The sequence below is a fragment of the Toxotes jaculatrix genome, chromosome 2 (assembly GCF_017976425.1).
Source record: "Toxotes jaculatrix isolate fToxJac2 chromosome 2, fToxJac2.pri, whole genome shotgun sequence".
Classification (NCBI taxonomy): domain Eukaryota; kingdom Metazoa; phylum Chordata; class Actinopteri; family Toxotidae; genus Toxotes; species Toxotes jaculatrix.
Window position 1 is genome coordinate 5,160,614 of NC_054395.1, and position 14,809 is coordinate 5,175,422.

Consider the following 14,809-nt stretch of genomic DNA (forward strand, 5'->3'; position numbering starts at 1 on the left):
TATTTTGTAGCAAAAGGTTGTTGCCATATCATATTGTCTCTCTATATATATTTATATATGCATTGCTTTTTTTAAATCCCTGCTCTGGTTTGGTCATGGACTGTACATATTACTACAGAGTATCTTTTATTGGAAAGTTTAGTTGGAACAGTAAACTGAATGAGTCATAGCAGGATGTTGTCCCCTCTCCTCAGTCAGCTCTTACCTGTTCCCAGTCTATGCTGCGGAAAAATGTGTGTGACTTGATATCTGTGAAGCCCGTCTGGACCTGGCAACCCAGCCGCTCCTTAGGATCCTGTTGGAACCAACAGTTGGTCAGGAAACATGAACAGAAGCAACTGTATTTCCAAGCAATGTGAAATGATATTTTATAGTTTAGCATCTAGATGTAGACAACGTGTCAATAAACAGCATTTCTCTTATTATATTTCCAGCGTTCCAGCTCCTAAGAGAATGAAGCAATTGCCACATGGAGTATTATTGTTGACTCCAGTTGCTTCATCCTGCACTGCATTTGCAAAAGCACAGTCTAATTTATCTTACCGCTTAAATTAGACTGTGCTTTTTTCATCAAAACAATCGTAATGATAACTTACTGGGGCAAAGTGCATGTGAAAAGCCACAAGATTATTTGCACGAACAGAAACACCCTCATGCATCAAAGCCACACTAACACGTCACACACACGAAAGCTTGTTGCAAAAAACATGAAACCAGGGGCTGATATGCATGAACACACACTGTTTTGCAAATGTACACACAGTAAGACACAGAGTGTTAATGTGTGAATTGTATACATGTACAATTACAGAGACCAACATGCTTCCCAAAGTGTTTTTATAGGTTGTAGTTAATGTCCTACAAATCACTTTTGCACAATGACAATAAAGAATCTTGAATCTTGAATCTTTTGCTGACGCTTTACCAAAATGTAGATTTTCAGAACTGAATTTTTTGTTTTTTTAAGGAACCACTTTTCATTTTACTTTACAAAGGCATGAAAAATTGCAGGTTACTTGAGTGAAACTACAGTTTCCTTTTTGTCAACAAATCCAGTGAAAAGATGTGTTAGTTTGTCTCTCAGTACTCTCAACATTTCTGACTTCCTATCTGAAGCCCCAATCCCATTGGCTCCTACTAAAGACAGAAAACACCTCACGACAAGTATACAGTTTCATTTTTAAAATAAGGCTCAGTCATTTCCTGAAACAGCTGCGCACCACAATTTCTAACGGAAGTTAAGAAGGTAACTATAGTTCTGTGAATTCCTGGTCGACTGCCTGTAGCAGTAAACAATATGCATATGGCTCCGTTTAGTCTGCACAGGTTGAAATCTTATATGAAAATCACATGTATGACATGTAGGCTTCCCATGCTTCCCAGCTATAAATACCATGTGGTAGTCTACAATCGGCCTCTCAGAGTCCTCTCACCCCGAAAGGTTCCCAGGGACCAGCATGACTGGCAGTCACCCAGGAATCATAGAACCATAGTTACCTTCGTGTCTTCTGTTCTGCTTCATTCCTTCCTGACTTCCAGTGACAGTAAACAAAGTGGATGACTCATATCAGTAGTATCTTGAGGAATCGATTCCCAACCAACTGGTCAACTTGTAGAAGCCAATGGCAGAATGGGCGATTCCAGCATGGACCCAGAGTCCACATTAAGGCAAGAGAACCTTGAAAATATGCAAGGCACTATCCAGGACACCTCCTGACACCTCCTGGCAGAATGACAGGTTGATAGGTTTACTTCAGTGTAATAAACTGAAGGAGAGGACCAGTGTGTCTGCTGAGGCTACCGTTAGCATCCCCAGAAGCCTGGGCCATGCTTGGACGGTCAGACTTGCCCCCAGGTGGAAAGACTGCCGTACGCTCTGAATTCTCTCCACCTGTTCCACAGTCAGACATGCCAGCACTCACACTGAATCCAGAAACAAGCCAGGAGAGGTGGTCTGCAAAAGCAGGCAGGCTCAAGCTAAAGCTTCCTCTCTGGTGCTAAATGCACCTTCACTTGCTTAAAAGGTCACTTGCTAAAAGGAAGAGGTAAGATAGCTTGACAACCATAGTTTGCACTCTGAGTCACAAGCAAGATGACAAACACCAAACAACACAGGATGTGCTTTCCTCCCTAAGACCTGGAAGCAGAATACAGAAACAAATCACAGATAAATGGGGCAATTAACCTGCAAAGAACAGCTGGTTAGCAGGGAGAAGATCAAAGAGGCTGGATATAGGCTACCATGTGATATCTACAGCTCAGAAGCACAGGGAGCCTACACGTCATACACATTACTTTCATATAAGATCTCGACCCGCAGAGACACTTCCACTTTGTTTACTGCCACTGGCATTCAGGAGGGAATGAAACAGACTATTTGAAATGACAGATAAATCCATTTGGTATTCTAGTAAGTATTTGAGCAGGACGGTGTACGTGGGCTTGAGTCAAAGTAAACAACAGTGAGTGTGTTCATGGTAATGTAGGAACATGTCACCCAGTGTAACACTGTGGCTCACTGCTGTGTTTTAATAGCTTTTGGATAGCTGAGCAGAGAACTCTCACCCACTGTCTTCAACACTTGCAGTAGGAAAAATGTATTGTGTGCATGACGAGCGTGGCTTCTATCTGCGCACCCAATTTACTCCAATCTGTTTGTTGGTTTTTTGAGAAAGATAATGTTTTGAACCCTGAGAAAAAAAAATACATTTGCATATAATTTCAAAATGGTATAGTTATACTGATGATTATATGCCTGATGATATATACATATGGCTTTTCTGATATCATCACATCAGCGTGAGAAAGGCTGTTTTCTGTTTTCAGGAACAGGCTTCAGCTTTTCATGTGTTTGTTTTTTAATTACAAATACATCAAACAAACAGTAATTTATCTTGTTCTGTTTTCCTTGACTCAATCCGGTGACCCACAGCGTGGCTCTGACCCCGAGGCTGAGAAACACTGTGCACTGCAGACTGTGAGTCTGAAACATGAAAAAATACTGGAATCCAGTCTATATCCCTCTGGAGCAGTTAAGTCGTTGTACTATATTACTGTGAAAATGAATTACCATTACAGTTTGCCTTTATTGTAACACAGGAGTAAACACACACACACTCAGGCTGAGCCAAATAAAGAGGCCTTCCCTGGCTGTCGACAACACGGACCAAGATCTTGGCGATGATCCCACACACACACACACACACACACACACACACACACACACACACACACACACACACACACACACACACACACACACACACACACAGTGATTTGACTGAACAGCAGTGTACTCGGACAATGAGAGAGAGGGAGAGAGAGAGAGAGAGGAATGATTGGGAGTGGAATGCTCTCACCTTGTTTAGAAAGCCCTTGAGCACGCTGGCAGCTTTCACTGACAGAGACCTTGGGATGCGAATGGGCTTCTCAAGAATAACTGTTGGCAAAAAGAGAAGAAGGACAGCAACAAAAAAAAAAAAAGAGAGAGAGAGAAGGGGAGAGAGAATGGAAAGGACAATCGTGAGTAGGGAGGAGGATGATTCAGAGTCCAACCTGCCTGTGGGTGACCGTGTCTGCTGTGTGGGAGTCAAATGAAGGGAGAAGATACAGAGGACACTATTCTGTTCTTTCACTCACTTTTGATGGTCTACACACAGCCTTGAGACTCCCACAGCTCAACAATGTCATACTAACGAGAACAAAAACACTCTGAAAAATATTTTTTTCCCTCAAAACCTAAATCCAAGGATGCAGTACTGCTTCATGCATGAGTCCTACACGCTGAGGTGACCAGAGTTTCTGTTTTCAAGGTGACCGCTCTGTGTTCTGCACAGATGTTATTATTACCCATCAGAATGTAATGTCTCAGAGTGGATAAGTGAATGCTGTGCCAGAAAACATCAGAATACAGACTTTGGAAAAATGTAGGTAACATGCGGTGCAGTATTCTCTTCATAAACACAGGCCATCTTTGGATAATTAGTTCAGCAACAGGCTCATCAGATGTGATAAGCTGTTAAACTGACACATTTGAGATGAGAACTCAGAATTTCCCAGTTCGGCTGGTGAAGCAAAGGTTACGCATACGTAAGACTAAGAACTGTGCAACATGCTTCATTCAACCTATTAGCTCATGTTGTCTTTGATCACAACTGCTGCACAAAACAGAGGAGAGGATCAAGTTGACCAAGCGTCATCTCGTCCCTCTAAACAGTGTCCTCTTCCTGTCGGGCTGCCATTATCTGTGTCGTCTCCAATATTTACAGTGCACTCACTTTTTTTCCCCCCACATCTCATCTCTCAGGCTGCAGGCTCAGACTTGTTATTTTGTCTCAGTGCAGCTTGTTTATTCTATATCTTACTTATTCTATGTATCAGTTACCCAAAGAAAAAAAAAACACTCTTGTGGAGTTTGTATTATATTGTATTCTACAGAGATATGCTACATACATACAAAAAAAAAAAGCTTAGATTTGAGGTCTCAAAAATCCTCCTTCTCTCTTTTTTTTTGTTGTTGTTCTGTTATACTATATAAACGCAAGAAACAGTGATTAAGCATAGTTAAGCGTAATTCTTCTTTTTTAAATTTCACACAGAAGTGTCCCTCCACGTCTGAAGTCAAACCTAAACCCTGCTTGGGCCCTTGTACACTGTGTAGTGTTTCAGGGAAAATCCACCCTGAAGACAAAAAGGTTGTCATGTTCCACAGCTTCCTCTCTGCTGCTCTTCATCATAACAGCAGAGTAATTATTGGCTATTGGAACAAAATGATGAGACTGATTTTTTTTCCAATCGATACATTGGTGTGGCTGTTATTACCAGCCTGAGGAAGACTCTGAGACATGTTGAAAGCTCTGGAGAAAGATATTTGTTTTTGGTCAAACTACTGTCTCCTAGGTCAAAAAAGATTCTTAACACTAAGAGGTCATTTTAAATTATTAAACCATTACTCAGTTGATGAAGGGGGCATCCAAAGTAGTTTTTTTCATTACATTTCAGTTATTAAAACTGTACATGTTTGAAAGGCGTGTGCTGCTTAATCTAATGTTTGCCAATCTCTCTCTGTCTGTCTAAAGCTCTGGGGTTGGCGTGTGGAGCCCTAGTACCCAAAGCAGGGCCTAGCACAGGGTCTAGCTAGGCGGCATATGGCTGGGTGGCTCCTATAGTGAAAGGGCTGGTTTCCGCTGGCAGGCAGTCATCCAGGAACCTGGTGCTCTACCGGTAAGACCGCCAGGAGGATGGTACTAGTGGCAGATGCTAGCCATGGTTCCACGCGATGCTCTTGACAGTCACAGCAGAGACATTATGCGTCACACGAAGCTACTGTAGTATGGAGGAATTTCTGTCGTAGAGGACTGTGTGGGCGTGTGAGAGGGAGGGAGGGAGGAGGGGGTAAGAGGGGGAGCTATGTAAGGGTGCCATATGGATTGAGGAAACACATATGCAAACAGAAGGACAGATATTGTAGAGGTTCCTCTACACTGAGGGTGAGATCACACCCACAGTTTGTTTTCTTTGGTCCAATCTACAGTTTATCTCATTTATGTTGTTTAGGTTTGCACAGCAATTTTACTGATGAGCACCTCCTTACTGGGCTGAGCTCAAGTACTCATAGGTTTAAGGTTTACCACAGAGGGCAATACCTGCCAGTCCACTGTAAAGCAACAAACTAATGATGAAACATTTTTCTCTGTCTGCATGTAAGGCTGAAATTATGGTTTTCCAGAGCTACAGGTAAATCTCTCTGCGGGATTACACGGGGAAGGGTGTTATGGGTAACTGTAGGTCACAGAGTCTTGCTTGAGTCCAGCCTGGAGAAGTACAGCATGCTCCAGAATGAAGTAAACTTGTGTAGCTGCCTCCTTCCTCAAACGAAAGGAGTGAATATGATAAAACTGCTGCTTCTCTTCACAGAAGAGAAGACTGACAGTTTACTGTCTACTGAAGAAACAGCCCCTGTGAAAACTGTCGCCAGTGTGGTCTGTGGAAACCTTCCCACCCATAACCAACACCCCCCCCAAACCTCACTGGACAAATGTATTATCTTTGCATTAAGAAGACGTTAAAACATACAGTAAAACTGTCACTCTCTGGCTCCAGAGGGTGACAGTGATATCAGTTAACATAAAACTCAAATGTAAGCATTAGTCCAGACACATGTAAGCATCAGAGCAGACTGTGGTCATTTTCCTGCAGCTCATTTTACTATGTGAGTCTTTCCAAGTACCAGTAACCACTGGTCTTTAGACGTCTACATCCATCTCCTCATACTATTAAAATTATAATATGAAACGATGTTCCAGCAACAGGAAACATGCTCATAAAACAGTATGTTTTGGGTGATATTTCTTATATATTGTAACTCTAACAGTTACTTTGCTGTTTGACCGATGGAAGACAGAGACCTGTGTTATCAGGTTTAAATGTTTAAATAGAAATACAAAACACTTTTTAAAGTCACAATTTCCTTTATTTAGTTACAAACTTTCTTGGTTTCTTCTCCGTTCTTATGTCTAATTCAGGAAATATATCTGCTGTTTTTAGACACACGGGTGGTTTGGCCGGGGGAACAGTAATGTCATTCAGCTGGTCAGTCCAAGTGAAATATCTCTACAAATACTGGCTTCATTCTAATGACTCGTGGTCCTCTAGCGCCACCAGCAGGTTAATGTTTTGTTAGTTAAGAGTAAAGAGTCTCCACTACTACTGGATGTGTTACCATGAAATCTGGTAGACATTCATGTCACCTTTGGATGAAACAATCAAAAAATACGCAACATTAAGGCCATTCCCCTCAGCCCCAGTTCAAAGCCCTCCTTCAGTGTGCAGCTTACAGGTATAAACTCTGTGTAAAGCTAAATTCCTCTGTCTCACCTTGAAAGAGGTACTCCTCTGTGTTCATGTCAGGATTGTCTGTGATGATGTCAAATGGAGACCTCCCAGCCATCATCTCAAACATGAGCACGCCCAGAGCCCACCAGTCCACACTGAAGCCTGAGAGAGCGCAACAAGATCACACATTCAGATATACGGGCGGTATGAAAAGACATTTGTCAGCACTGCTTTCCAAATTTCTCCCATCATATCAGAATAAATCACAAACCGAGGACAGTTTGGCGACTGTTGGAGATCTTGCCGACCCATTGTACTCACCGTAGTCCTCTCCTCTGAGGATCTCAGGTGCAATGTAGTTGGGTGTCCCGCAGAAAGTACTGGTGGTGTCACCTGGTCTGATCCCCTCCTGGGTAGAACAAAAAGAAGTCAAAGAACAAATAGGGGAAAGAAGTGCAAAGGAGAGAAGGGTGGTTGCAGAGAAAGAGGAGTGTTGAAGATATGATAAGTGCAAGAACATAAACAAGGGAAAGAAAAAAAAAAAAAACAGAGGCCCTGTTAGTACTTCCAGTCAATACTGATCTACTGTATTATTGATAACTCGTCCACACAGTCTGCAGGAAAAATCAATCCATCTCTTACCTTGCACATGCCGTAGTCTGTGAGCTTGATGTGTCCCTCGTGGTCCAAGAGAACGTTGTCCAGCTTCAGATCGCGATAGATGATGCCCTTTTCATGCAGGAAGTTCAGAGCGATACAGATTTCAGCAGCATAGAATCTGTGGAGAAGCAGAGAGACATGCAGAGAATGACGTGTCTAACCTGTCCTCTAGTGCCACCACCAGGCCAACGGCTCCCACCTGTACACAAGGAAACATGTAGAATATCTATCAAATTCTACAGCCTTTAGTAGATGTACATGCTGCGTTAGTCTCCCCGGTGTTCACCTGCGTCACTGTTTTAAGCAGATTAGACCTAATGATGTATATTTGTTACATTTCAGTCAAAGCACAATATTATAATGTAACAGTAAAATGAATAACATCATACTCACAAGGGTCATTAATGAATCCAGAGAGATATCAGTGATTCAACTGCAATCCATAACTTAATACTGCTGTTTTCAATTCTCTGTTTTCCATTAGTATTGCGATGGTTGTAATAAAGCAGAAGACGGCTTCACACTGTCTTGCGTTGCTCCAGGTGACAAACATCTTATGAGCACTGCATCTCTAACAGAGGCCCGTGGCTGAATGGATGTTTGTGTGTTTTTGTTTTTGGAAAATGTTAAGTTCACAGTCACTGTGCTTGGACCCTGAATTTGCTTTGAAGTCATCAAACAAAATTACAGAAATGTAAAAATATATAATACAGATCCAGCTCATTTGTTTACTTCTAACTGATCAATAAGTTTCATCAGTAGATTTATGTTGATTATCGTGATCGTGGTGAACATATTTAAAGTGAACATTACTCTTTACACGTTATTGCTTCCACAGTGATTCGATGTTCTTGGAGTGCATCTTTGGTGAGTCAGTAGCATGTTTCCTCTCCATGTGTAGGTAGTGTGTATTCTGTCTCTAGGAGATAAGCCTTCATTAACGCTGATGAGCCTCTCTCTGTCTCTCTATCTGCCTGCTTGCCTGCTGTAAATCCACCACTGAAATAACACGGAGGGAAAGACTGTCGTGGAGCGATGTTTGACAGAGAAATCACAAATCCCACATCGCTCCCCCACGCTCTCACTGCGACAGCCCTCATTGTACGCCGTTGTTCCGTTGCTGGCATCGGACTGATAGAAGCTGCGTCCTATCGGCAGCACCATCCGTCGCCCACCGGCCCGCCTCCCCCACTGCACGGGGGAATGCAGCAGGGCTCTCTCTAAGAGCACTGCTCATGAATATGTACAATCATTATGAGTGATTAACATGCTGCTTTGCATATGTACAGCCACTGTCTCCAGAATACAGATTGCAGAGGCCGATTGGGGCCCAACAGTGCCTCTCTAAATTACCCAGCCTTTGATCCAGCATTTATCAGAGCCGCAGTTGAAGTGCCCTGCAAGCAGACAGGCACTATGAATTATGGGTGCTCATTATATTTCTCAGAGGTGGGGGGAAAAAAAAAGTGTTAAGTTGGGTTTTGGCAACATTAGCACATCCACGAGGAGCTGCTAAAGCTTCCCATTACAGCATATGTTTGTGAGGAGTATGTAGAGGGAGCACGCTGCTGACAAACAGTTTAGACAGAGAGCGGGGAAGGTGAATACCTAATACGCTGAAGCTGTCCAACGCCACAAAGAACGGAGGGTTTTTGTTCTAAATGAAAGACAACAACTACAGCGCACACACTCTGTCCTTCACATAACACCATCATGTGAAACACAAGTGAACCCATCTGGAGGAAGTTCAATCTGTTAGCTCAAAGAGCATAGATGTGTTTCCTGTGCAGCTCTGGTCATGCTGGTCATCCACTTCACTTCTTATATGTTTAAAATCCTGACAAAAGTTTCATTTCCATGTGAAAGGAACACAGTTTATCTTCTGAATCTAAATATAGATGCTTAATATTCTGAACTGGGATTTTTTTAAATCACGGATGTAAACACATTTTCTAACATCTGGATGTTTACCTTGCATGTTCTTCTGGAAGCTTCCTTTGCCGTTGCATATGGAACATCAAGTCACCGCCGTTCACGTATTCGATCACCAGAAATAACCTGGAAACCAGAGCATGATGGGAAAGCGTTGAGACTAGAGTGCTTTTTAAAAAAAATGTGAAAAATACAGATACATAAAATGTCCTGCAGATAAAAATAAGTCTATATGAAATGCCATAAGTATATCAGATAGAAAACAGAAGATGACTTCTGTCTGCTAATGCCTCTCGGATTTAAATGAATCTGTTCCTTGAGAAGACATATTCTGTTTCTTTAAATACGATTCTATCAAGCAGAAATGTCTTGACTCATAAGTCCCTACTGAATGCGACAGAATCAGTGCAGGAGGGAATTAAATCTGGTGTTGTTTAAGTTTTTTTTTTTCCTCCCTCCAAAAATCTATTAAACAGATCAAAACCAACAATGAATATTCCTACAAACATGTGCTGTCTTTGTGGCCTGATGTAGCGTGTGCCCCTGAGCCACCGAGCTCCAGTGACACTGAACTGTTGCATTCAGGGGGACACATACCTTTTGTTTGATTCAGAGAATGGAAAGCTCTGCATACTTCCAAGTCAAGTGTTTAATAACTTAGAACGACATCAGACTGAAAACACCTGCGCTTTTTCATGCAGGGTAAATCAATGCAGAAAGCTATGAGGAGATCAAAACGATCCATGATAAGTATAAGAAATAAAAAAAGGGAAAGATCAGGAAAATTATTCAAGTCAACCTATGATCTTGAAGCATATTAATATAATCCATTCATAGCATAATTATGTCAAAATGCACTTTTTAACAGGCTGTTGTCAGTCTCAGTTTTTGTAATATCTTATATCTATGGATCTTTTTTGTATTTGGACACAGGGAACTACAACAGTGCACATGTAAAAGCACGTGTTCTATATTTTCTTCTGTTTTGTACTACAATGCAGTTCCATGGCATAAAGGCACAGGATGTCAGGCCTTTGCTACAAAGACAATACTCAACAGGAGGAATTCATTTCCATGGGATTTGCTGATGATAGTAAAATTATAAAAAAAAAAAAATACACCAACCTTTTCCAATAATGAAGAGCAGACCATCATCAGAAAGTAATATTTCATATTACTGACTGAAATATGAATCTGATTACTGTCAGATGCTGTGAGCTGGGAAGTACTAGCTCTGAATACAGTGAGAGCTCTCACTAAGTGTCAGCCTCATCATGCTCTTACCGACTTTCTGTCTGGAAACAGGAGTGGAGGCCTACTAAGAATGGATTGGTGGACGCCTGCTCAAACACATGCTTCTCTGTCTGCACCCAGTCAATATCCTGGAGAGATGAGGGGGAGACAGACGGAGACAGAGATGGCATGAAGGAAAGATAATGTATTAACAATCAATCTGTCTGATCAATAGACCTCCTCAGACAGATAGAGACAGACCACACCACAGATAAAGAACGTGGTGAGGATAATCCACCTCTCACTCAGGATTATCCTCACACTGTTTTGTTCCTTGGACTGTCCCATTTCCGTGGGTGGACATTGGATGGTGTGCCAAACTATCACTGGGCAGCATGGACACTAAGCCTGTCTTGAAAACCATCCACCAGTTAGTCACTGACACGAATAAAGACTCAACATAACCTTTAGAAACTGACACCCAGACAGAGCTGTGTTTTTTTTTTTTTTTTAAAATCCTGTGTGTTCACAGTGTGGAACGTAGAAACACATGTCCCCGAAAGTCAAATCCACATTTGTTCAAGTCTACATTTATTAAAGCAACTAAATGTCTGGACACATACACTGGGACAGTCAGATAGATTAGCTACCTGATCTTTTTTTAATCAGAGAGGCTATCAAAAGACACAGTGGTAACACCTGAGTACTGGAGCTGATAGAAAACATTAGATGAACCTCAGCTGTGCTGTGGAGATGGCTTTAAACAAATAGAACCACACAATTACAAATACAAATCCCGCAAACTGTTGTAATATAGTAACTATAACTATATTATATATTATATTGTTGGATTATTATTATTTCTGCTACATTAACATTTAAGTACAATGAAGTTTAGTCCTATATCTGCTTTCTAAATCAGACGCCACATAATGCTTCACCATAAAAGTCATAAAATACAGAGACAAGATAAGAGTAACACATAAAACAGAACATTGCACAAGCTATAGTATCTTTGTTCACAAATCAGTTCTGTGGAATAGCCAGAGTGTTTTCTCATTATCAGTCATCTGTGGTTTTAATTACTCATACTTCAGTTATAGAGAGCTGTCAGAGACTGGCCTGAGGCGAGGATGTTTCACGCTGATTTAAAGTGTCATTAAGTTCATGATAGTTAATGTTTTATGTGAGCTACAACAGAGCGTGTCTAAATTTCGAGCTCCCTCATGCTGTGCTCCAACACCATATGCTTAATTTATAACACCACAATAGAGGTCTCACATTGTGTACGCGATACCAGATTCCTTCTGGTCAACTCATTATTACTTGAGGAATTTGTAATCATGCAGAATATGCCATCACAACACATCCCCTACTGGTCACTTCAGCAGTTTGGAGTCTGTCAGTAGAAAGCTCCGCAAGCTTCCTTTGATGTACGGCGTTAGACTACTGCAAAGATGAATTATTAAATTAATGTACACGAATGTAGGCATGAATAAATGAAAACAGGATGTTCAAACAAAACATCGGTAGAACGTCACGATTTCCTCAAATCTTTTTTTTACTAGGGCAAAACTGCGTCACTGTTGTGGAATCAATTTTTTCAGCTGTCACAGAAAAATGTGGGTTTTAAACACTGGATTAAAGTATGAAGTGTTTATGTGTGTAAAAAGAAAACAAAGATTATAAGCATGATGAGGCAAGAGGAGGCGTGAAGCCTGTGACATGATCTATGTTGTCCTGAATTAGCTGAGCAGATGCTGGATGATGCAGTTGCTGTGGACAGTGATCTTTCCTGTTCACATGAGCCCACAGGAGTTATATGTTGGGCAATATCGCCATCTAGTGGCATAACGACTCCACTGCTGGGCAGAGGTGCAGTGGCCTTCAGATCCTTTTGTAAAGATTGTATGTTCCACAACAGATTGGATACAATACATCACACATACCAGTGATTTTTTTTTTTTTTACAGTTGGTCTCCTTCAATGTCCAACAATAAAACAGGATTTGAAATCATTCCCGAAGTGTCCTTACAAAATGAAATAACTTGAACTGCAGTGCGGTCTGGGATAGTCTGGTGTGACCACTGAGGATCCAGCACTCAGTGAGCCTGAGGAAAGTCTAACTAAAAGGATTAAGGAAAGAAAGCAAATAAGTACACTTCCTCAGAGGCGTCTCTGAGATTACATTAAAAAGATCAAACAATAACATCATGAGCAGGTAACTCTAACAGTTAACAGGTTTCATGGGCAAACCAAAATGATCTGCATGGCTGGATATCACTGGAGGTATGTGAAGACATGTCACTGCACTGTGGGTGAACCAACCTTTCAAGACACTAAACATGGAAGTGTTGTAACACTTGTGAATAAAATGTTTCTCAGCCCATGGAAATAAGGAAACACTGCGCTCTGCCAGTTACATTCACGTTAATAATAAATAATAAATGAGGATGATGCATGTCTGGATATTTCCAGCTTTAAGAGCATTATGCAGACTCTTCCTTTCTGAAATGAATTTCACGTCATGTTCAGCCGGAGATTCATCGACCAAAAAAAAAAGATGTTATACACGGATTTTATCATCTCCTGTGAGTCACCCACTCACTTATTCCAGCTTCCTCCTAAGCCTTTTTTTTTTCAATTCGTGAGCTATCTGCCTCGTTTGTGTCATCTCCACCCCCTCTCCGCCCCCCCCACCGGCCAACCCGTCCCATTCCTTTTTTCCTCATTTCTTCTTTTCCCAGTCTTTTTCACTGTCTTTTACTCGTTCCTGCTTCTCCATCTCCCCGTACATCTTTCACTGTTCTATTTCCACCCTCCCTCTCCAGCTTTTATCCTTCACATTATACTTCCATCCCTCCTTACCCCACTGATCACTGCTCTTAGACCTGTTACAGGGTCCAGCAGTTCTCAATCCCTGCCCCCGGGACCCAGAGTCCTGCTGCTTTTTCATTCTGGCCAACTAATCAGGCACTGCTTCACACTTGGAATGCAAGGTCAGAGCAATTAAATAGACGGTCTAATCCAAAGCCAGCAGCCCTCTCAGTCTAAGAACATGTACGGAAAGCTTAATTTAAAAAGTATTTAAAATTCATCTCCTCAGCCATGAAACACACCTGACCTGCTGATTTCCCCTCCATCTATCCTGGCCCAGTACAGAAGCCTGACGTACCATCACCTTCTGTGTCTTCCATGAGCTCCACCTCACAGTGCAGCACACACTGGCACACACACTGGCTGGTCTCACAGCATCACGTCGTTTGATTTTGGTGGCACACACCAGAGGCGGCACACAGACATATAGTCGAGGTACGGAAGCTGGGAAATGGGACAGTGGTATATCCTGACATTACCTACATGTGAGTTTACACAGAAATCAATAGGTATTGTGTGATATATTTGCTACCAGTGTGCGTTGGTGCGATTTATCCACATGAATGGCTCAGTCAGTAATGTCACCTTGTCCCCAGTCTATCTCCAGGCCATCCAGAGGTAGAAGCGCCTTGTGTTACACAGACAGTTTGCTTTAGATGTGCACAGCTGGACACAGCTGGAGACAAACACAGCACTTTTCAAAGTCTGTGCTGTTGCTGAAAAAAATCCATTTCTGGACACACAGACCCATGATGCCAAGATCACCTTTGTGTTTAAGATTCATTTTACAGAGCTGAACACAGGTTTCTACTTTAACGCACATGTTAAAGGATGGTTCTGATTTCACCACCGTTCCCACCAGTAATAATCACACCGTACCAATCAGTTTATCTTGGGGTGTGGCAAAATCGATGGGGAAAGACACAGGAAGGTCACACACTGCCCCCCCCCCCCCCCCCGTCGGGTTAGCTAAACTTCTTTAGAAGAATAAGACCCAGGTGATAATAAACCTGAATGATCTTTTAATATTAGATGTCAGGAGGTTGTTAGGCAGCTGTGCAAAGGTCACATTCCTTCATCACCACCATCAGCGCTCACAGACTGTAGATGAGTCATGATCCCTCACACAGCGACGCCTTGTATTATGAGTTTATATTCTCTATTCATATCCAATGAAGGCTGGCCGTCAGGAGACCTTGTTCTTCTCATTTAATTGAAAGAGATGAAGCCATCTTTGCAGATGGCTCTCTGACACAGCAGCAGAGATGGTTAA

The 14,809-nt window shown here is 41.9% G+C and overlaps 2 protein-coding genes across 4 annotated transcripts in view; one reads left to right on the forward strand and one right to left on the reverse strand.

Annotated features, from left to right (window-relative positions):
• LOC121199043 (tumor necrosis factor receptor superfamily member 14-like) overlaps positions 1-14,809 on the forward strand; it is a 751,306-nt gene that overhangs the window by 507,872 nt on the left and 228,625 nt on the right. The window lies entirely within an intron of this gene.
• prkcz (protein kinase C, zeta) overlaps positions 1-14,809 on the reverse strand; it is a 93,650-nt gene that overhangs the window by 20,264 nt on the left and 58,577 nt on the right. For all 3 annotated transcript variants that reach the window (XM_041062454.1, XM_041062463.1, XM_041062445.1), the window contains 7 exons: positions 10,711-10,808; positions 9,466-9,552; positions 7,477-7,612; positions 7,156-7,243; positions 6,877-6,996; positions 3,360-3,439; positions 206-295 (listed from right to left, as the gene is read on the reverse strand). In XM_041062454.1, coding sequence (XP_040918388.1) covers positions 206-295; positions 3,360-3,439; positions 6,877-6,996; positions 7,156-7,243; positions 7,477-7,612; positions 9,466-9,552; positions 10,711-10,808 — 699 coding nt within the window. The remainder of the gene's footprint in view (positions 1-205; positions 296-3,359; positions 3,440-6,876; positions 6,997-7,155; positions 7,244-7,476; positions 7,613-9,465; positions 9,553-10,710; positions 10,809-14,809) is intronic.